The 24,693-nt window shown below is 34.5% G+C and overlaps 2 protein-coding genes and 1 non-coding gene across 3 annotated transcripts; 2 read left to right on the plus strand and 1 right to left on the minus strand.

Moving 5' to 3' along the window:
* Window positions 1-3,204: 3,204 nt before the first annotated feature.
* Window positions 3,205-3,918, minus strand: Smp_049850.1 (hypoxanthine-guanine phosphoribosyltransferase,putative; the record flags this gene model as incomplete). Its single annotated transcript, XM_018791167.1, has 4 exons — window positions 3,205-3,363; window positions 3,420-3,485; window positions 3,534-3,833; window positions 3,883-3,918. The coding sequence occupies 4 exons, from the start codon at window positions 3,916-3,918 to the stop codon at window positions 3,205-3,207; spliced, it is 561 nt and encodes a 186-aa protein (XP_018645680.1).
* Window positions 3,919-17,222: 13,304 nt separating this feature from the next.
* Smp_tRNA_00866_Pseudo_TTG.1.1 lies at window positions 17,223-17,293 on the plus strand. Its single transcript has one exon. It is a non-coding gene (tRNA).
* Window positions 17,294-21,580: 4,287 nt separating this feature from the next.
* Window positions 21,581-24,471, plus strand: Smp_148820 (hypoxanthine-guanine phosphoribosyltransferase,putative; the record flags this gene model as incomplete). The annotated part of the gene is made up of 7 exons (XM_018791168.1): window positions 21,581-21,616; window positions 21,666-21,965; window positions 22,014-22,079; window positions 22,136-22,236; window positions 23,317-23,366; window positions 24,050-24,126; window positions 24,418-24,471. 7 exons carry the CDS (start codon window positions 21,581-21,583, stop codon window positions 24,469-24,471), a joined length of 684 nt encoding a protein of 227 aa, XP_018645681.1.
* Between the last annotated feature and the right edge of the window lie 222 nt (window positions 24,472-24,693).

Genomic DNA, 24,693 nt, shown 5'->3' on the forward strand with positions numbered 1-24,693 from the left:
GACTATAGAATACTCAATCTTGCATGCCTGCAGGTCGACTCTAGAGGATCCCACTGATAGGAACCATGCTATACATTCCTATCAATAACTAGTTAGCTTTGGTCATATAATTCTCGACATATCGACTTTCTTGTAAATATATCTTCACACTCCTACATCTTTGAATTCTGGTTAGACTGGCTTTGGGATTTTCGACTATAGAAGTGTTGCGAAAAACAACGTTTTCAAACTTTGAATATTTGCAACATCATTACTGCCGTTCAAGATTTCAGTGAATTCCAAAATGTGAGCATAACCACATCTTTTCAGAGTTCAATAAATTCACAAAACCAAGTATTTCCGAGCACTTCTTATTCATTTATTGAGTAATTTTCAAATATATAAAAACACAAATTCCACTGGGAATCGGGTTCCAATCATCCGACGTATGTCTTCTATAAATACATCACTGTGGCTCATCTCAGACTTCCGAATGCAGAAATTGAATGAAGTGGAAATCAGAGCTTGGAATTAAATTCACAGTGAAAATTATTCTCTCACAAGCAGTAATCATCCACAAAATGAACGAAAAATTTCCCGAAAATACTTGATACTACACATTTATTGAACGGATTGGTAAACAGATCCACTACAAGTTCACGTGCACGAATCCCATCTGACTTCTATACATCACAGACTATCATTAATGCATGATCTGTTAAGCAGTGGTCTTTCCCAAATCATGTTGTTTGGAGGAGTGTAACACATATCAATCGTCTACTTTTGTAAATCTACAATCTCACTATTCCATATACCTTCACGTATAATCACCACTGAATTGCAGTCAACAAAATCATTCAACTATACGGTTTTCTCAGATGTCTGTCCAAGTAATAAGTCGAATTCAACCTAGTGAGTTGACTGACAGCTTCAAATATTCATCACTTTACTAGTCATTTTGAATATTCTAAATTAATTTCTTATTTGACTGACTAAACGTAAGGATATTGTAGTTGAGATATTGTTATGATTTAGTTCCACAGTTCTTTGTTAATTGCTTGTGACGAGACATCTCAATTTCACATAGTTAGCCCTCATCAATTTGATACTACACGTCGACAACGAGGATGTAGAACTTGGAAGTGATATCTAATGATATTCGCTCTTAATGCTGAATATTGTCCACATTTCATAAAATAGATACTTGCATGAATATGAACACATTGTACGTTCATCAACTGACTGTTAAATTGTTGAATTGACTTGAAACCATCTAATTGGTATCGGTTATCTACTCATTTGTAGAACCTACATATTAGTTTAGTTTCTGTGGGAATATTTAATGAAGATTGTAAGATGTTTTATTTGTATAATTACGTGCAGTATGATCTGTTCATACAAATATTAAGCTAAATGGGCGGTCGAAAGCAAAGTGGGAACTAGTAGTCTTCTCGATCTCACTACCTTTCCTGTAAATCAGGCATACCAAACTCATTAGGAAATGAATTCAAAACACGTAGACATGTCTAGCAAAACAAATATTTTTGCAAAAATAGTACAAGATAAATTCTTCTGTATAAATGATGGATTCAAATGATGAAATTACTCGGTTAATACATGGTTAAACGAAGTTCGAGATGTTAACCTTTGCCAAGGAATTCACGTTTGCCTTCATCGTTCACTGCACACACATGCTTGAGAGGAGAGGAAATAATCAAAGGAGAAAAAGTAAACAATATTAACATTTTCTCTGGACAATGTCAAAGCATACTTGACTCATTTCATTCATTCATTCATTAATTCATTCAAATGATACATGTTCCATTTCTTGTTGGTCAACGTAATAACTCGCTCACATTCATACCTACTCATCACTCTCCAATACATGTTAGTTATTCGACACATTCAACTTCATCATCTCACATATAATAACAAACACAAACGGCATAATAACAACAAATTATCCATTCGTTCAATTCACTTACTGGCAATTCACGGAACTGATCGTTGTAGTCAATGCCATAACCAACTATGAATACATTCGGTACTTCGAATCCAACATCTACAAAATGTCATTTAAATCGATTAGGTTTGATGGAATACGTTAAATTGAGTATTGGTGAGTATCTAATGAAAAGTAGGTTCCACTCGTGTTACACATGTTTACTTTGTACGTTGTTACAATTGATCATTGGATGTACCATTTATTATAGTTTTGAGTGACTCAAATATACACTTGATTTCATTTCAATGAAGATCGAAATAATAACTTGTGAGGAAAGAATTCACTGTTCAGTTCTCTTACATGGTTGTTATATTTCTGTTTGGATGCGTTGTCTGTGATCATAGACACTATGAATAGATGTTCTTTAGAAATGAAACTCGAACACGGTGAATTTGTATTATTACCGAAAGGCAAACACAGTAATAATTCGTTATTCAATGTTGATCGAGTTCCATCTATCAGTAAATTAGTGAGTGATGTCTCACTGTTACTCTATGGATATCTATCTGTTCAACGAATTAGTTCGCAACGTCTATCCTCAACAAATTTTGTTGTACTTTTGAAATGATTCTGACAAGACTACACCTTCATTCGAAGGCTCACACCCTCCAACCTAGAGTGATTCAATTTACATATACTTATTCAATCATCATACACGTAAGTAGAGATACAAACAAATTAACTTTTGTACAAATACAGTGATAGTTCTGTTACGAACAATTTTAGTATTGAAGACTTACAGGTTGGTTTATATCCAGGAACTTCGGCTATTCTTTTGACTAGTAAACTATGATTCAATTGAAAAATGACATCAACACATGTTATTGCACAACTATCAAGAGTATAAAGTAATTGGTTTGGTGATTGTCAATGTGAAAATGCATACAAATTAGGTCTAGCTGTTGAGTGTGAACAGTCGATAGATCCGGTGCTTAAAGCATCTTACTGACTATATGAGAACTTTCGTCTAAATTAGGACGAATAGTTGCAGAGTATTTGGGTGCCGAGCCGATGTGAAACATAAAATAGGAAGAATATATTTGTAAACTCTCAGCGAATGAATTTGAAGTAAATCCAACGTTTCGCCTGGTAATCTGGTCCAAGCATTTTCAAGGAAATATTTCCTTGAACATTTTACTAATTGTTTATGATAGGCTATACTAGGCAATCAATCCACTTGTTCAACACACTTAACATCCAACTCAATTTAATCATTACGCTCAATTCGAATGCATTCTATGACAATACAGAAGAGAGAACAACATCAACAGAACGTACCATGCAGAATAAACAGATTTCGGTTCGTATTTCCTCACAAATCTCTCCAGTTCGTTTAAACTTGTTCCAGTGTCAACCATATCTTCCACAATCAGTACATCCTTTCAAAAACAACCAAATGATCATTAGAAATTCCCTCCATCACCTTTCAACCTACCTTATCTCTGAACTTCTCCATATTTGTACACGGAGTGATGTTGGTATCATGACCCACTGAATCATCCTAAATAAATTGATAGAAATTACATCACAAAACATCATTACTACTTACGACGTATGTACTTGCAGCGAGGAAATCAATACTGACTTTGATGTAACTTCGACGTGTAAATGAATACTCTTGTAATGTTTTGAATAAGTCGGAAGCGAATTTGAAGCCTCCTTTCAATATACAAATTATGTAGACAGATTTTACACCAGATTTCTCATAGTCATCTAATATATCAATAGACATTCTATCCAAACGACTCCGAACCATTCCTCCAGGAATCAAAATCGTTGAAATATGTTTTTCATAGGGTTCCGGTAAAGTGAAATTCTTCGCTGAATATCCTTCATAACTATCATCAAACTAAATGAAAAACAATTAAATACACTGTGAAATCAAATTGAACACTTACGATAATGCAGTCATTTTTGTATTCACGTGAAGCCATTTCAACACTATCAAATAATCTATTCACAGTGAAGAGAACACTATTGAGATTATATAGAGTGAAACACACAGTTGATCATCCAACCAAATGTCTCGTCACAATGACCAATCAACTATCGACTTGATGGAAAGTCGAATTATGACGAGGATTCTATAGGAGGAAATGGAGAACGAGATTGCTTGGAGAATACGATGTATTCACTGTATTTCACTGCTACATACGTGCTGCTACATACATGCTGCTACATTTAGTCAGTTCGAAATAATAAGGTACTTTTGAATGAGCATGAAGAGATGAATAGTTCACGACAGAGTAATGAATTGTTTTGAAACCAACATTGTAATGAAATTGAAATGAAGACACTGACAGAGTATTTGTAAATGAAGAGGATGATAACTCTGGAGTACTGGAGATGACTGGATTATGTGATCTGACAAAGATCTATTCATCATTAATGTAGACCAAACAGAGAAATAAGAGACAGAATTCGACTCACTCAATTAGAATCATGATTAAATGAAGAGTGAAACGAAAATCGAACTTATTCACAGTTCATCACCAACCCGTAACAAATATCATCATCATCGTCATCATGATGTGATTTGTGCTGATGGATGAGTGTTGTGATTGTTGTAACGTGTAAGTGCCAGTTGTTATATCGATTGCTTGAGTGCCCTCTTTAGTATATGAACGCCCAGTTAGAGTGCAGTGAATTTATTGATCGGAACAATGATACATAAAATCGTACGAGCACTCTTGGATACTTGTCAGTCCTGCTTTCTGCCTAGCCCAGCCAGTTAAGTCCAGAACACTAATAACGGCCTCAGCAATATGAATCATTATTCACAGACATACTAGGTTTATATACAAACCAAACAGATCACATCGTACCAAAAAATAGAAAATAACATTCGTACAATAATTGGCCAAATGTGGCTGTAAATAGGGGGAAAGTAATAGATAGACTGACGATAACTCAAGAATCGTATAATAATAGGTCAAAGGTCAAAATAAAGCTAATGATACAACAATTATACAATAAGAAATGTACATATTACATTGGTCCATAACTAGTCCTCAGAGTTACCATTCATAATTCACCAGGGGATATAACAGTGATCTTACTGTACACAAGGTTATCAGGAAACAGTGTTTCACTGATTGTATCATGGAAATGACGGTAGTCAAGTGTTATTTGGTGAAATGTTTCACTCGATTAGGTTGTTTGATATTTCACAAGGATTTGTTGTATGAAATGAAATGCAGATTATCGTTTTGATCAGTGAAATATGCAACTACTTGTTACAATGCTTTAGACAACAATTATTATAGAGGGACAGATTGTGTACATTCATAGCTTATTAAAGTGAAAGCATTCACCTTGTACTCAATTGTGTTGCAGATAGTTACTGTTGTTGATTGGAAATATTAAACGGTGATTAATGCATAAGTATGGTCTGATGATGATCTGATCATATTCACAACTACAATCTGATTGGCATTCTTCATCACTTCCGAGAGTGTTAGATGTATGAGTTGTTGGTTAAAAGGTACACTAGTTCAGTGTGTGTGTAGTTACTCATTTCACATTAAACTAATTCCTACTCTTGTTCCATTAAAACACTAAATATTTGTGTGAAGTGTATATTGTGCATATCATGTGAGTAGTCATTCTGATGATGATGACGCATGAACCATTAGTTTCATCATTAGGAATGGAGAGGCCATCATCACTCCATTCATGATTAACAATCTTGTTGGAACGATGCATTTAGAAAATTCAGTTAGATGTTGTTTCCTACTTCAATTCAAGTTTCTTCTATTCTAAATCTTACCAGACAACAACGTTTCAGACTGATTAGAACTTTTGAATATTCAATAGTAGTATATGACCTCAGTGTAATTACACTAAGACATTTCAACATAGACAAAGAAGGTAAAAAGAAATTAGAGATTGTTGACCTGAAGTAGACTAATTATTGAATGAATGGCAATAGTTTTGATGAAATTTGTTCATTTGAATTTATTAACTAAACAAATACCATAAATTAGTTTGGAATTGACACAATCATATAATAAATTAATGTGGAATGTTGATGATAACCTAAATGAATTGACTGTAGTTATTTTGTTTATTGCCAAATCATATGAGTTGTAACTGAATCAGTTTTTTCTCACAGATACAGAGTATGTTACTGATTTAATGTTTAATATTTGGCACTTCAAAAGCACTCAATTTGATACTGGTAGCTTTTGTTGCTATGTAGTGACTATCTATTTTAATTGTCGTATACTTTGTATATTTCAATACTGTTTTTCATTATTTGAAAATTGTACTGATTTATTTGTAATCTGAAGTTACCTATTCGGTGCTTCTGTGATTATGGAACCCAGTTAACTAGGAAATTTTCCTGCCAGGACATTAATTCAGGAAGTGAAGGATTTCTCAAAATGTTTTAATTGCTAGAATAGATTTTAGAGTGTCACTAACTTGCTCTACTTACACCTGTTACTCCTCACGGAGGAGTAAATACTTCCTTCTGAATTCTCTATTGAACCCTGTTCTGGGCAATAATTTACAGTGTTTCCCAGTTTTAATGCATTCTTTTAATTTCTGCTTCCAGTTTCCGATTCAACGCGTTTGTTGGTCTTTCTTTTCCCCTTTCCCCTTCGAGATTTCAAGTTGGACTTGCTTTCTAATGCAGTTAGTTGATTTCCGCTACGTAAGTCCTACCAACCTCTAACACCTTTTCTTGATTCCTTCTTCAGCTCAAAGCTGTTGTATTACCACCCACAATAGACTGCTGCTGATGGTATCCGATAAAAACACATTGAGTAACTTGTATTGACGATTTCTTATAATTATTTGCACTTTTCTGGTAATAGTTGTAGTAGTTCTCCAAGTTTTAATAAATGAACATGAAGTGCCCGAAAATACTTGGTTTTGTAATTTTACTGAACGCTGAAAACGTATGGGTACGCTCATATTTTGGAATTCACTTGAATAATGGTAATAATAAACTAACTTCATCAAATAATGGGAATATTATGAATCAAATTAGGCGTATTTTGAATTGTCAAATGTATCCACTAAACTGCATTCACCATAACGCACGTTAGTCTTCTGATGTTATATTTATGGTAATCATATCTATAAAAACCAGTGTTAAGTTACTTACTCCTGTTACCCATATTGGAGCATAGGCCGTCTATCGGGATTCTTCAACCAACTTTGTCCGGGTCTTTCCTTTCCAGTTGTTACCAACTGCTATTCATTCTTTTGATGTTTGTCTCCAATTCCTCGTGCAATGAGTCTTTATGTCTGCCTCTTTGTATTTTAGGATCTTGATTTTTCCTTCAGTAGTTTGAAGTCTACTGATGCAGAGGCTACTGCTATGTTGGCTGCCTTGACCTGCATTTGTTGGTGTGTATGAGGTAGAAGAGGTAAGTCATCGGCGAGGTCCGAATCGTCTAGTTGCATCCAAGTTGTCCATTGTATTCCGTGCTTCCCCTCAGATTTGTAGGTCTTCATAGTGCAGTCGACCACTAGAAGAAAGAAAGAAGGCTAGAGTAGCCAGCCTTCTCTGACACCTGTCCTCACTTGGAATCCATCCGTCAGATGGTCTTCATGCACGACTTCGCAGTGTTATCCGTTGTATAAATTCCATATGATGTTGACGATCTTCTCAGTTACAGCCTAGTGTTGAAGAAGGTTTCACGAAATCCTCCTATCCACACTGTCAAGTGCTTTCTCATAGTCAGGAAAGTTGATGTATAGTGATGAATTCCATTCAATTGGTTGTCCAACGATGGTCCATAGTGTCGTGATTTGGTCTATGTACGACCGATCCTTACGGAATCCGACCTGTTGATCTCGAAATCGGGTGTCTACTAAATCTTCGTTTGGTTCAACATCACTGTTGAAAACAGTATTTCGGTGCTTCCATATTTTTCATACTTGCTCAAATCTTGATCTTGTTTTCCTTGTAGTAAACTATGCCTTTGAAGCTTATATCCTTTTCATTATGTTTGTTGTCATAATTGTGTAAAAGTTAGACCTTAAGAAAAATCTGTGAAGCTTTAAAGAGTCTATGACCTGAAATTTAAATAGCCGTGAACAAGTATTATTTGATTTAAACAGAAAAATGGATTCATTGTCACTATTACTATCTACAGCAATAATTTGGATTTGCTGTAGAAGTTAATTACTAGCTTGAACAAATGTCATCTGTTTATTGTTAATAAACAAAAATATTGGTGTTCACCAACCCTGTTAAAGCGCCGGACATTCGCTTTTCATCTTCTCGATTTCGTAAACAACAGTAATGCCACGAGAAGGCAGTGAGTAGGACTTCCCTGGCAGAATAATGATAGTATTAAATCTAAAAGTATTTCGTTGTTCTTTCGTAATAGGGTAATAATAAGCTGAATAATGAGTATCTTTTGAAGTTATTTTAACTGCTCTTATGATACAAATGTTGCCGTGAGCACATTCAAATGCTATTTTCAACTTGATTCTGTCAATTTTTCAGGCTGTAGTGTAGATGCTAGGGTTTTTAAAGCTGATATGAGTAACCTAGCCTCATCGGTTCTCGCTCCATCACTACAGAAAACTCAGAATAGAACTACCAAAAGATATTGGAGAGTATTTTAGAAATATTATAAGTTAAGTAAAAAGAGTTTGAAATAGCCAATTCACGTTCACGTTTCCTGACGTCTGTAAAATCAGAGTAGACACATTATTACATATTAAGGAATACATGTACATGAATGGTAAAAGATTTATTCCTCCAATACTTAAATCTATAGTATTTGACGATTTTCATTGTCCATTTGGTAGCTGAAAAAATGAAATCATTTGCTTGTAAGATATACTGATGGCTTGAGGTTGACGGTGATTTAAGTCCAAAAGTTGTTATGCCTATTTCGATAATTTGCCATACAATAAATCTACTTGGATCTTCGATCTCCATCTTGTGCGTTGTAACGATGTATTCAATACAATCATTGTGACTCATTTTATAGTTTGGTTATCAATGACTGGTATGCAAGATAATCGTACTTAATATGTAGTAACAGTTCTATTGGAAAGTCTACTCAAAGACCATTGAAAAAGACACAGTCTTACAAGTTTCACAGAGAGATTTTAACAATCGGTTAAACGACAATGGTGAAAGCCATCTATTCACAGCTCCATGTCATACTTAGTCAAATGGTTCAAAGTATCTATACAACTCTTGATTATACAGATAATTCTAAACTTCAGATAAATGAAAGGAAATATAAGTTTGATTGCAGAATCATAAAGAAGACCCGACAAAATTGTGAATAAGCCAAGAGTACTGTTATTATCTTGATCGTCTACCCACTAGTCTGTACTTAATATATAGCCAAAGAGAATTGTCTCAAACTAGTTTACGGCCTTGAAGAACTAGGTTATTTCGTACAACAGTGAGACTTGTAACGCGTAAGTTCGGCTAGTGACAGAGAAACGAAACTATCACCTTTCAATATTACACCTGTAAATAAAACACCATTGAATATAATTCATAATGATACAGGAAATGATTTGAAGAATAAAATAGTGGCGACTTTATTACGTCAAAAACCACACGATTATAATCTGACTAAAAATGAATTATATGTATCAAAACATCTTAGAAATGATAAGATGATTATCATTACGAGAGCAGATAAAGGGAACACGACAGTTATTATGAACAAGTCAGACTACGAGAAAAACGTTATGGAACATCTCCAAAAGAAACGAAACATCTGACAACGCCTAATAAACTTAAGGCTGAAACCAGCAAAACCTTACAGTCGGTAAAAGTAAAACTAGGACTGTTATTATGGTTCAGATTATATCCAAAGAGTTGCAATTCTTGTAGATTCTATAGACTACTAAAGATTCCCAAGAATAGTATTCTTCCTAAGATCAGTGGTTGATTTTACAAATTCACGGACATAAAATCTAGCGAAATACCTTGCTAGGATACTTAAACCGCATGACAAATTGATTAGTTATAGAATTAAAAAAAACTATTGAATCCAAGAATAATATTGATACCATCCATATAGAAGAGGATGAAATGATGGCAAGTTTTGATGTATCTTTCTTATTTACCAATGTACCTATCAATAGAGCATTGAATATTATTTATGGTTGTTTAGAATCTCACTCAGATTTGAATTTACTATGCCCATTAGATTCATCCAAAGTTATTAAGTGCTTGGAGTTGTGTTTACAATTCACCTTATTCACATTTCGAGAAGACATTCACAGAAAGAAAAGTGTGGCAATGGGTTCACCAGTTCCTCCGATTGTAGCGAATTTATTCAATCATTCCTTAGAAACCAGTGAGATCACAAGATGTGTAAATCCACAAAAAGTTTGGTTTTGGCATGTAGATGATTTTTTTTTTTATTATCATTAAACGAAATGGTTTAGGAGAACTGTTTGAAAATACAAACAGTATTTCAGAGAGCATTAGGTTAACAAAGGAAATAGAGTTCAATGACCACAAACTAGAGTTTCTTGATTGTTTGGTTGAACGAAGACATATTAATAATAAGCTGGAAATAAGTGTATTAAAGAAATCAACACATTCTGAGACATACTTAGATCATGGTTCGGCTCATGCGTATTGTACGAAAGTCACAGTGGTTAAAAATCTCATTAACAGGAGTATTAATCTTATTACAGATAAGAAAGACCAACAGGTTGAATTGAATGGAGTTTTGTCTACGTTTAGGGAAGAACAATTGACACAAAAATTTTTTAAAGAAGATTATTTGAAATAAAAGAAAAATTAGATTGGAGTGTACACCGAAAGATTGAAAGTCCTCTATAGTCATCTCGTACCGTAGTGAAACATCGGAAGAAACTAAGAAAATTTTAAGCAAACGTGATATAAGAGTGCATTTTCGGACCAATGATACCATGAGATCACCACTAGTGAAAGTTAAGGATGGATTTCCAAAGGAAGAACAATAAAATATTGTCTATGAGACCAACTGTTATAATTGTAATGCAGCTTATGTGGGAGAAACTTTCAGAAAATCAAATGTAAGGTTGAAGGAATACAAACAGTGTTTGAAAAATGTTCCTAAATCCTCAATTGATCCGAAGAAACTTGAGAATAAGTCTGCAATAGCGTTACATACGTTGGAAACAGGATACAAGATTGATTTTTGAGGGACCGAAATACTTCGGAAAAGTTTTAACACATAAAGAAAAATTGACAGCAGAAGCTCTGTATATATGGACGAACAAGAACAGCCTGAACCGAAAGAATGGTATTCAACTAGCGACTACTTGGCAAATATTCGTTAACAAGTAATTGGACCCATTCCCTATTCAACCTGTTTATTTCACATGCCTCCTTATTTCGACTGAAATTAATCTGGGATATTTTAGCAATACAATTACGTATTTGATGATTCTTATTTTACATGCACATTGATGATTCAGGAACAATTTCAACCTTCAATAAATTAACACCGAATATCAACTATTAATAACTAAATCTTGACCCATATATAACTGACTCATGTTATCCTATTTCCTAAAGTCATTTAAATAGGATTGGATTAGCACAGTATAAATTTGATTTGATTGTTAAACACTACACATTTCTTTGATAATTTTGATTTCGATCATTACCTTGAAGAAGTCCAGATAAGTTTGCTGGACAAAACGTTGGAATTATTTAAATTTCAATCGCTGAGATTATTTCAAATATAATAGTTGGGGATGTTAAATCCCCAGAACTTACTTGGTAAATGATTTCTTTTTGTAATTTTATCTTGAAAATTTGAAAATTTGAGCTCAGTGGTAACGTCTCTGACTGTGAAGCTGAGTGACACGGGATCGAATCCGTCAGGGAGCATCAGTTCCCTCAACGATTACAGGTACACCTTGCTGACGAGTGCCAAGTAGTACGAAACCCGGGTCCAGGGTTTCCTGTTGACCACCTCCAACCACCAACTTACCTCAATAACAATAATTTTCACAAATAATATCTTCTCTATGCTTAACACCCAATATTTGTCAAGTTATTCGTTCTAATATTGACGAATATTCGTATATATATCTTTTCAATGACTTGATTAATTGTTAAGATCAAAGATAACAACTTAACTGATCCATTTTTGATTCAAGTATTTCAATAAAGTACATACATAAACGTATAACTGATAGGAATACAATATATAAGAAATGAGAAAAATACATCCATATCTAAACTAGTGTGGTGTGGTCTACTTATATCCACATAAGTAGTATGTGGTGATAGTCAGACATAGAATGTATTTTGGCAGAAGATCGATAAGGAACGAACAGAAATGAAGCGCAATTGGTACGAAAATGCATGAATAATGAAATCAGAGAAGTCGGACTGATATTTGCAGAAGGAACAGTGAAGATTGAGACAATTGATTGTTAATTTGCAAATTAACTGTTTACTGTATGGCTATCAGAATTTAGTGAGATAGTGTGTAATTGTGTGCTCACATATATTCGATTGCCCCCAGTCGTGTTCTTGTTCACTTCACTAATGCATTAAGGAAAAGGAAAAAAACCAGATACAAAGGTCATTTTTCAATTACAGTAATTTTGAAATAGAAGGGAATTATAATAATAAGTTACACATTAAAGGGAAGCTTATGATTCATTGAATCGAACAAAAACAAAACATAATGGTACTACTTAACAGATTATGAACTGAATAAGACAATATTGAAAAATTTAGCTTTTGTTGCTTATTTCTCCCTTCGTATTAAACACATTATGAAAATGTAGAAAGATACCTAATTCTTGGTGAATGTATTGAATGATTATTTCATTAATTGCATACGTAAAACATTTCATTCATGTTTAATTGAATTTGTAATTACTTCACAATATTTCTGGTTTTCTTTTTGTCTTATACGCATATTAGAAGGGGTTTTGTGGAGATTTTAGTAAATTTATATAGTTGAGCGCTCGCGCGCGAGATTGATAGGTCCTGGGTTCGAATCTCGCGAGGCAGGATCGTGGATGAGCACTGCTGAGGAGTCCCATAATAGGACGAAACGGCCGTCCAGTGCCTCTAGGTTTTCGATGGTGGTCTAGCTTCAATTGACTCATGATTTCAACTATATAAAATTATACGCATATTATTATATCATTAACAATTTGATAGAAGTTTATAATGATGATGTTGTTCAGAATAATGATAAAAGCTCCATGACTAAACCATCCAGTTTAGAGAATAAAACTCCATCAAAATCATCCACCTGAGCTATAAATCTTCCCCACAACTATCAACTACTTTATCGAAATTATTTTTTATAATTTGATTATCAATTTATTAAAACACATTACAAACTGTTCACTTTGTCATAATCTGTAAATATTATAAATGTAATGATTTGATTAGTGAAATAAGATTGGTAAACAAATGATTATAATTTATTAGTTTATATCGTGAGTCGATTCAAGTTAGACCACCATGGAAAACCTGAAAGTATTGAATGGCTGATGTGAGGGATCGTAGATGCTCACTGCTGAGGAGTCCCATACTAGAACGAAACGGCTATCCATTGCTTCCACATTTTTTATGGTGGTCTAACTTTAATCGACTCATTATTACAACTATTAAATTACTATGATCTTCACAAAACCCTTTTCTGATATTGAATTATAATCATAGTTGAAAGCATGAGTCAATTGAAGCTAGACCACCATGAAAAACCTGGAAGCACAGGACGGCTGTTTCGTCCTATTGTGGGATTCCTCAGCAGTACACATCCATGATCTCGCCTCGCGAGATTTGAACTCAGGACCTACCAGTCTCGCGCCAGAGCAGTTAACCGATAGACCATTGAGTGCACTGCCGATGAGTCCCACAATAGGACGAAACGGTCGTCCAGTGCTTCCAGGTTTTCCAAGGTGGTCTAGCTTCAATTGACTCATGCTTTCAACTATGAAAATACTGAAATCTCTAAAAAAAACCCCTTCTGATAATGAATTATAGCTTGAATATTTTTACTAAAAAAATTAAAGAAGGCAATTTAATCAAATACTTAAATGATTAGTAGTTATGCCCATTATTAACCAATCAAATTGTTGCCCACTATGTCAATCTGGTCTGATGTGTCTGTAAACTATCCCTGTTGCGTGTGTCTTACCAATTAAAGGACATTGTCATCCCTATTATATATTGGTATGATTCATAACTTTTATTCATTTCGATAAGATACGCAATACTGGTCGGTATGTTCCATTTTGGTGACTATCATTCCTTTAATTATTATACTAGTCAAATTGTTCTTTTTTTCTACGTTTAAAAACAGATAAATTTTAAAGTCGAATTGTCCTTGTTCTGACTATAACTTTCACATTGACTCTAGGATCGTCAGTATCGCTTTTACAATTCTAGTAGTAGAGATCTGTAGGATAAATTAAATCCTACAACAACAAGTGTTTCTTGATTATTATTATTCAACTGTCTTACTTATTTTGTTTAATCATTCAACGTTACTTTCTGTAAAGGCCTAATGACGAATACAGTGAATATTTTTTAGTGTTCATACGGTTTCTTTTTCAGGAAAACATTAGGTTGACATTTTTTCTTAATTCATCTAAAAAAATATATGAGAGATTTATAGAGATTGTAGTATTTTCACAAAATTTTTTTAATAAATTTACCCATACTGTGAAATGTATGAACCAAGTAATCATTGAAAACAATTTCAATGATGTTTACCTTCAAGGCCACGCGTATACAGCCTCTGCCAGGGAAGTTCTACTCACTGCCTTCTCCTGGCAGGGGTGTTGTTCACAAAATTGAGGGTACGAAAAGTGAATTTCCGGCGCTTTAACCGGCTTAGTGGACACGGAATGTCCACCTAGGGGAGTTGGAAAACCCTGATTCCAAACCAATGGTGTACATGAGCTCCAGGATCCTGAGGAAACAAATGGCGTATGAATCCATTGTTGGTGACCCGCTACCATAGGACTGCATCTCCTTACGATACTCTACTGTCTTAAGGATCAGATCTTTAGGTTAAAGGCTCAGGGTATGGCCCTCCTAAGAAAACCACCTGCTGCAGCTTGAACACCTGGGCAGCATCCCAGCCCTCACACAAATTAAATGAGATTTGTGTGGCGCATATATATCTGATGCCCTTTTGTACCAATATTTACGTATTTAAATAAATAAACTGTTACGTCTGGCCGATTGTGAACGCTATATTTGCTTCCCTCAGCTAGTTCCGTATCCCCGAGCTAGAACTATTCAGCGACTTGAAGACCAGAGAAAAGACACGAGTATGAGAGAAGCACTTTACTACAGGGTTCATTTATGTACAGAAAAACAGGGGTTTTATAGTAATTAAAAGACCTTGAGTTTCCATAGTAGCAGTATGTTAAACAGCCAATCAGGACCTCGTTATTTTAGTAGCATAGCTCCTAACTAATCGCTGATTGGTTGGGGCTCTTTATGAGCCTCTGGAGGCTCTGATAGAGTTTACTGTAAGCCGACTTAACACCTCCCCTTTTTTGAAGATTCGAAGTTTTGATTCTGATTTTTTTAAAAAACAATCTGTAATTTGAAAATTCTCCAACATTTTCCTCCCCCACGAAATAATGTTGGATCTTCATATCTCCAATTTACAATTAATATGACTTTATTTAGAACACATTTCTCGTATTGAATGCAGAATCCACTAGAAATGAATAGATGATTATGAACGATATTTGATTTTAGGTCATCGGAATTTGGCTTTTCTGAAACATCTACATCAAATTCATTAGGATTTTCACTAGAGGTTATTAGATAACTAGGGTAATCATCATCTAATAAAATTGCCTTAGGTTTTTGATCAGCATTTGATTCAACCGACTTATTTTGCTCATCTTCATAAGAATTTTCATCAAAATTATGTGCACCATTCCAGCTTTCTTGGCCGATATCATGTAAGCCGTAGTTTAGTTCTGACTGAAGTTTGTCTTCAGAGATCGTCGGATTCAATGGTGCTTCATTTGACTCTGTGCTCAGGGCTTTGTCTACGGAACCTTCTTTTTCTTTGTCATCTGATACCATTTTGCCTTTTCCATCAGATATGAAGGGAATTGAACCCTCAACTGGGCGTTCTTCTGAGACGGCCATATTTGCACCATTATCTGCATTACGAATAATTTCTTTGTTTCCTGAAACATTTTGTTTAGTGAAAAATTTGTCCAAAACTGTTTCAAATAGTTGCTGCTGGAAGTCTAGCATCTGCTGTTGCCGGTGCTCTAATATTATCAGCGCCTGTTCTAGAGAAATCGTCATTTTTTTCTACTGATAATAATAATAACTCCGAAAATTCGCCGGCAATTATTACAGCTTGTTTAATTGCAAAATCACGTCTCGATTGCTGTATTTCTTTTTACCAGAATCCCCGACTACAACTGTATATTTTTTTCTTTTGCGTACCAAAATCCCCGACGACAATTGTTTTTTTTTATTTGCCAAAATCCCCGTCGCCACTGTTACGTCTGGCCGATTGTGAACGCTATATTTGCTTCCCTCAGCTAGTTCCGTATCCCCGAGCTAGAACTATTCAGCGACTTGAAGACCAGAGAAAAGACACGAGTATGAGAGAAGCACTTTACTACAGGGTTCATTTATGTACAGAAAAACAGGGGTTTTATAGTAATTAAAAGACCTTGAGTTTCCATAGTAGCAGTATGTCAAACAGCCAATCAGGACCTCGTTATTTTAGTAGCATGGCTCCTAACTAATCGCTGATTGGTTGGGGCTCTTTATGAGCCTCTGGAGGCTCTGATAGAGTTTACTGTAAGCTGACTTAACATAAACATTTTTCTCATTAAAAGTAGTAAAGAAGTTGAAATATTTGATAATCTATTGAAATACATTTAACAGTACAATAATCTTTAGAATAATAAAAATTCTTAGAAAAATAAGACTCATACTAGGAACCGAACAGCCGTCCAATACTTCCAAGTAGTCTAGCTTTAATTGACTTGTTAATTCAATTGTTAATTGACTGAATTATCGATAATATTATCAACTAAATTCTATCAAGCACTTTATAGAATGGAAGAAATTACCTGAAATACAAATTAAATAATATACAATAAAACTTAACATTGCTTGTGAATTTAGGCTATATTGACGCGATACGCACAGTATGCAGATATGCCAGTTAGAGACTGACCAGTTGCAGTCCTAAAACGTCAATGGGAAGATTCAGACAAACAATACCAAATGAATTTAGACTTCACCTCATTGTACAAGCAAGTGGCTATCAGGACTCAGTGGCCAAGCGGATAACGCGATGGCGTTTGAACCGAGAGGTACTGGGTTCGAGTCCCAGAGTGAGCATCAACTCAGATGCAGGTACATCCAGCTGACGAGTCCCAAATAGGACGGAACGCGCATCCTGGATTCCACTGCTAACCACTATCCATCTTTGTTTACTAAAACTCAACATTTTTTAGTTTACTCCAATCTATTTTTCTTGACTAATTATCTAAACTTCAATAAGTGAAGTACAAGAATTTCTAACCTCTAATAGAAAATTAAAAGAAAACAAATTTGATTGAAGTACGTGCCGTTATCATATGGAAGGTATTATGTGAAAAAAAACAATAAATGGTTTCATCTTTGTTGTTCGTTTTCTTTATTATAATGAGACAGTATTGTGATTTATGAAGTTCCAAAGGTCAGTCAGACTATTGTTTATTCGCCCACGTAAAGTAGTAATACTTGATGGTTTGTTGTCAAGATAATGTTCTACAGAAATTTTCATCTTAATTCTCTTTATATGATGTTCTAATGTTCATCAGTGTTGATTTCATAGCATGCACTCGTCACTTCATCTAAATTGTTTTCTTCTTAGTTCACTTAGTATTTTCATGAAAGCAGTTGTCTGAGTGTTTAGTGATTCTTGTTGAGTGTCATGTTGAGGGGTCAGCCGATTCTAAAACACGCTTTCTATATGCTAGACAAACTGGCTACATGAGTGAGATTACAAGTAATGAATAGGAAGCTTTTAATGGTGCCGTGATCTGACTCCAGTTAGATGGTATGCTGATTGTTATCGAAATAGACATGTCGTCAACCCTCGTATATGATTATCGACTAAATTTGCGTTAGAGAATAATGGAATGAAACTAGCCAAATATGAGAATTCATTTTGAGTTCATATATTTCGAACACTCATTGATCCAGACAGACAATCAGAGAAACGGAGTGAAGAAAGTGAAGCAAACAAAACGAAACGAAATTAACGCTTCGAGGAGAAGGCGAGTAAGCCAACTCGTTTTGATTAAACGTGATTTAATATTTATATCCATACAAGAATAATTTACAGACAGACACGTGATGAATAGGGAAAACAATTAACACACATACAATCATGTAAGAACAGTCAGGAATAGTAAAGGAATAATTGACAAGGTGAAAATTTGGTTTGAGAGGAGTGAATAAATCGGTCTGTTCAAAAGCTAGAATAACCCATGTGGGTTTGACATAATACCAGCCACTACAAGTCGAAACCATCTCTCTGAACAACGAACGAAATCGACCTCCATACTAGACCACAGTATTTCCAATGTCTTTTCCCACACAATCTCAGATGGTGTGATAGATCACACATTTTGGCAAGTCTAGGTGGTTGACCTCTACGAGTAGAATTGTGTAGGAAATTCGAGATGGTGTGTAGGAAATTCGCCCGACTAAATCCAGTTTCCTCAAGCACTTCAAGTCAATTGAAGCACAACCTGATTTACGTTTCAATCATGTATCCACTCGGAATCCTATCAAACTAGATTTGTTTGATTGATGAAAGTAAGAATTACGACTTCTTCCATGAAATGGCTGCTTGAATATTTTAACGGTCTACTCGAACATGCATGTGAATGATTGGACAGCTATGGTTAATAGTGGATATCATACGGTTCACTGACCAATACAAACGATCGATATTCCATTCATTCATTGAAGTTAACCAGAAATCGCAACAGAGGTGGAGAATTCTCGTTCACCAAAGATTTGCTTATATCCAGTAGGAAAATCAGTCAAAAATATAGTATAAACTCTATTTTCCAGTTAGTAGAATAGCACTCACTTCAAAACATGGGTTATTTCCACCAACCATAACATCGATATAATATTTATTGAAATCGTAGAACGTACAAATACCATCCCACTTACTCACGGGTGAATGATCAGGAACTGGAGCGAATTCCCCACTTCATTTGTGTCTGATAGCTGCTCCCACTACCAAATTACAGCACTGCAATCACAGTTATCACAACGTCTCGAAATGGAGATGGTGGTTTTGGAATGAGAGATTATCCACCCACCCCCTGATAATGTGGAGAAACGGGATCATACAGACCTATTAAGATAGTGATGACAATGAAGTCGGCTACATATAACAAAATATCAAATCGAACAAAGAATTGACCAATCATACAGTTGGAGACTCACTATAGTGATGATGATCAGATTTCGACTCTCATCAACCTATCTACATAGCTTTATCAGAATTGATTAACGAAAGAGAGAATTAAAAACATTGACATCCTCCAGACTTTATGGTTAATGAGGAAGTTCAATATTCAGTTCTCAATAAAAGACGGCCCATGTGGAGCATCCAAATTCTTACATGTGTCAAATTTCTTTGCTGTTCGTCTGTATTCGTGGGAACAGTGAACAATTCACAGGATGTATTTCAATGAATTGAAGTGCCATCTACCAAAAGTCTGAATAGAAACGAATAACTTCAGACCAATAGTTCCACATCATGGAAGTTGTAATTCAATTCCCCAGCGTTTATGTGTGAATGTTGGAGTGTTTATTATGTGATATTGACTTGTCCCGAAAACTACTGTTTTTCATAGAGCAATGAAAATATCATGTTATAATAAACGCAGCATTCATAATGTCTTACCGATGATCTCAAGTCAGTCAAAATAGAAAATGAAGAACAAGATACACATTCATCATCATCATCGCCATATCTGTGAACAACGAAATTGAAAACCATCAAATATGGCCGCATATGATTTGGCAATAAACAAAATAACTACAGTCAATTCATTTAGGTTATCATCAACATTCCACATTAATTTATTATATGATTGTGTCAATTCCAAACTAATTTATGGTATTTGTTTAGTTAGTAAATTCAATAATTAGTCTACTTCAGATCAAAAATCTCTAATTTCTTTTTACCTTCTTTGTCTATGTTGAAATGTCTTAGTGTAATTACACTGTGGTCATATACTACTATTGAATATTCAAAAGTTCTAATCAGTCTGAAACGTAGTTGTCTGGTAAGATTTAGAATAGAAGAAACTTGAATTGAAGTAGGAAACAACATCTAACTGAATTTTCTAAATGCATCGTTCCAACAAGATTGTTAATCATGAATGGAGTGATGATGGCCTCTCCACTCCTAATGATGAAACTAATGGTTCATGCGTCATCATCATCAGAATGACTACTCACATGATATGCACAATATACACTTCACACAAATATTTAGTGTTTTAATGGAACAAGAGTAGGAATTAGTTTAATGTGAAATGAGTAACTACACACACACTGAACTAATGTACCTTTTAACCAACAACTCATACATCTAACACTCTCGGAAGTGATGAAGAATGCCAATCAGATTGTAGTTGTGGATATGATCAGATCATCATCAGACCATACTTATGCATTAATCACCGTTTAATATTTCCAATCAACAACAGTAACTATCTGCAACACAATTGAGTACAAGGTGAATGCTTTCACTTTAATAAGCTATGAATGTACACAATCTGTCCCTCTATAATAATTGTTGTCTAAAGCATTGCAACAAGTAGTTGCATATTTCACTGATCAAAACGATAATCTGCATTTCATTTCATACAACAAATCCTTGTGAAATATCAAACAACCTAATCGAGTGAAACATTTCATCAAATAACACTTGACCACCCTCATTCCCATTATACTATCAGTGAAACACTCTTTATTGATAACCTTTTGTCCATTAATATCACATTACTCATCCGTCAGCAAGCATGACCCCTTGACGACAATGATGATGTTTGTTAGTGGTTGGTGCTAAACTGTGAATTGGTTCGAATTTCGTTTCATTCTTCAATTAATCATGATTTCAATTGAGTGAGTTGAATTCTATCTCTTATTCCTATCTACAGTCTTCATTAGTGATGAATAAATCTTTCTCAGATCACACTATCCAGTCATCTACAATACTACAAAGTTATCATCCACTTCACTTACAAATACTCTGTCAGTGTCTTCATTTCAACTTCATTACAACGTTGTTTTCAAAACAATTCATTACTCGGTCATGATCTATTCATCTCTTCATGCTCATTCAAAAGTACCTTATTATTTCGAACTGACTAAACGTATCATCTTGTATGTTGCAATCGAATGTGTTGAATCTATCGTATTCTCCAAGCAATCTCGTTCTCCATTTCCTCCTACAGAATTCTTGTCATAATTCGACTTTCTATCAAGTCGATAGTTGATTGGTCATTGTGACGAGACATTTGGTTGGATGATCAACTGTGTGTTTCACTCTATATAATCTCAGTAGTGTCGTCTTCACTGTGAATAGATTATTTGATAGTGTTGAAATGGCTTCACGTGAAGGCAAAAGTGACTGTATAATCGTAAGTGTTCAATTGGACTACACAGTATATTTACTTGTTTTTCATTTAGTTTGATGATAGTTATGAAGGATATTCAGCGAAGAATTTCACTTTACCGGAACCCTATGAAAAACATATTTCAACGATTTTGATTCCTGGAGGAATGGTTCGGAGTCGTTTGGATAGAATGTCTATTGATATATTAAATGACTATGAGAAATCTGGTGTAAAATCTGTCTACATAATTTGTATATTGAAAGGAGGCTTTAAATTCGCTTCCGACTTATTCAAAACACTACAAAAGTATTCATTTACACGTGACAATTACATAAAAGTCAGTATTGATTTCGTCGTTGCAAGTACATACGTCGTAGGTAGTAATGATGTTTTGTGATGTAATTTCTATCAATTTATTTAGGATGATTCAGTGGGTCATGATACCAACATCACTCCGTGTACAAATATGGAGAAGTTCAGAGATAAGGTAGGTTGAAAGGTGATGGAGGGAATTTCTAATGATCATTTGGTTGTTTTTGAAAGGATGTACTGATTGTGGAAGATATGGTTGACACTGGAACAAGTTTAAACGAACTGGAGAGATTTGTGAGGAAATACGAACCGAAATCTGTTTATTCTGCATGGTACGTTCTTTTGATGTTGTTCTCTCTTCTGTATTGTCATAGAATGCATCCGAATTGAGTATTATGAGTATATTGAAATGGATGTTAAGTGTGTTGAACAAGTGGATGGATTGCCGAATAGATCCTATATAAACTTTAATCATGAGAGACTGAATGTGTAGAAATGATTTGTTTATGTTGATAGTAAATACTACTGATGTCGTCTAACAGATTCGTAACTTTATTTGTGTGTTGTTGTTGTAATACACGGTATCTCTGAGACATATTGATTTCAGCGTATTGTGCTTAAACACCATATAATTAGTTGTGCTGAATACTTTGTGAATGTCTTCTATTTAACTTTTACTAGTAAAAAATACTTATGTTGGTCAACCTTTCTTTTCCATCGTTTCTAAATAACAGTTTATTAGTCAAAAGAATTACAGATAGCATGGAAGAAATACCACCATATAATTCATTTAGCTGTTTGTCTATTTGGTGTGTATGTTATCGTTTTCTGCATATTTTTGTTTTCTCTTAGATTGTTGTTAGCAAAGAGATATTTAGTTGTATTTATAAACAGTTATGTTAATAAATTCACCCCATCGCACAAGCAAGTGGCTATCAGGACTCAGTGGCCGAGTGGATAACGCGATGGCGTTTGAAGCGAGGGTACTGGGTTCGAGTCGCAGAGTGAACATCAACTCTGAGATGCAGGTACATCCAGCTGACGAGTCCCAAATAGGACGAAACGCGCGTCCTGGATTCACTGCTAGCCACTATCCATCTTTGCTTATCAAGTTATGTTAAAAGTTATTATTATTATTATTATTATTATTAGTAGTAGTAGTAGTAATAGTAGTAGTAATAGTAGTAGTAATAGTAGTAGTAGTAGTAATAGTAGTAGTAGTAGTAATAGTAGTAGTAGTAGTAATGGTAGTAGTAGTAATAGTAGTAGTAGTAGTAATAGTAGTAGTAGTAGTGGTAGTAGGCGTAGTATTTAGTATTAGTAGTAGCAGTAGTAATAGTAGTATTGATGAAACTTATAATAATACAACGTTTAAATGCCTTTTGAATGCCTTTTGTATATCTGAATAATAGTTTTTCAAGTAAAAAACAACCAATAACTTTTCCTGGATATAAACCAACCTGTAAGTCTTCAATACTAAAATTGTTCGTAACAGAACTATCACTGTATTTGTACAAAAGTTAATTTGTTTGTATCTCTACTTACGTGTATGATGATTGAATAAGTATATGTAAATTGAATCACTCTAGGTTGGAGGGTGTGAGCCTTCGAATGAAGGTGTAGTCTTGTCAGGATAATTTCAAAAGTACAACAAAATTTGTTGAGGATAGACGTTGCGAACTAATTCGTTGAACAGATAGATATCCATAGAGTAACAGTGAGACATCACTCACTAATTTACTGATAGATGGAACTCGATCAACATTGAATAACGAATTATTACTGTGTTTGCCTTTCGGTAATAATACAAATTCACCGTGTTCGAGTTTCATTTCTAAAGAACATCTATTCATAGTGTCTATGATCACAGACAACGCATCCAAACAGAAATATAACAACCATGTAAGAGAACTGAACAGTGAATTCTTTCCTCACAAGTTATTATTTCGATCTTCATTAAAATGAAATCAAGTGTATATTTGAGTCACTCAAAACTATAATAAATGGTACATCCAATGATCAATTGTAACAACGTACAAAGTAAACATGTGTAACACGAGTGGAACCTACTTTTCATTAGATACTCACCAATACTCAATTTAACGTATTCCATCAAACCTAATCGATTCAAATGACATTTTGTAGATGTTGGATTCGAAGTACCGAATGTATTCATAGTTGGTTATGGCATTGACTACAACGATCAGTTCCGTGAATTGCCAGTAAGTGAATTGAACGAATGGATAATTTGTTGTTATTATGCCGTTTGTGTTTGTTATTATATGTGAGATGATGAAGTTGAATGTGTCGAATAACTAACATGTATTGGAGAGTGATGAGTAGGTATGAATGTGAGCGAGTTATTACGTTGACCAACAAGAAATGGAACATGTATCATTTGAATGAATTAATGAATGAATGAATGAAATGAGTCAAGTATGCTTTGACATTGTCCAGAGAAAATGTTAATATTGTTTACTTTTTCTCCTTTGATTATTTCCTCTCCTCTCAAGCATGTGTGTGCAGTGAACGATGAAGGCAAACGTGAATTCCTTGGCAAAGGTTAACATCTCGAACTTCGTTTAACCATGTATTAACCGAGTAAATAATCAGATTTGTGTTGAACATTCTCTCATTCAATGTCACTACGTATACATTAAAGAAAATGTATATTTTTGTAATTTCATCATTTGAATCCATCATTTATACAGAAGAATTTATTTTGTACTTTTTTTCCAAGAATATTTTTTGACGGGCGTATTTTAGTCTTTTATCTTTTTTGTTCCTGG

This window comes from Schistosoma mansoni (genome assembly GCF_000237925.1).
Source record: "Schistosoma mansoni, WGS project CABG00000000 data, chromosome 4 unplaced supercontig 0032, strain Puerto Rico, whole genome shotgun sequence".
NCBI lineage: Eukaryota > Metazoa > Platyhelminthes > Trematoda > Strigeidida > Schistosomatidae > Schistosoma > Schistosoma mansoni.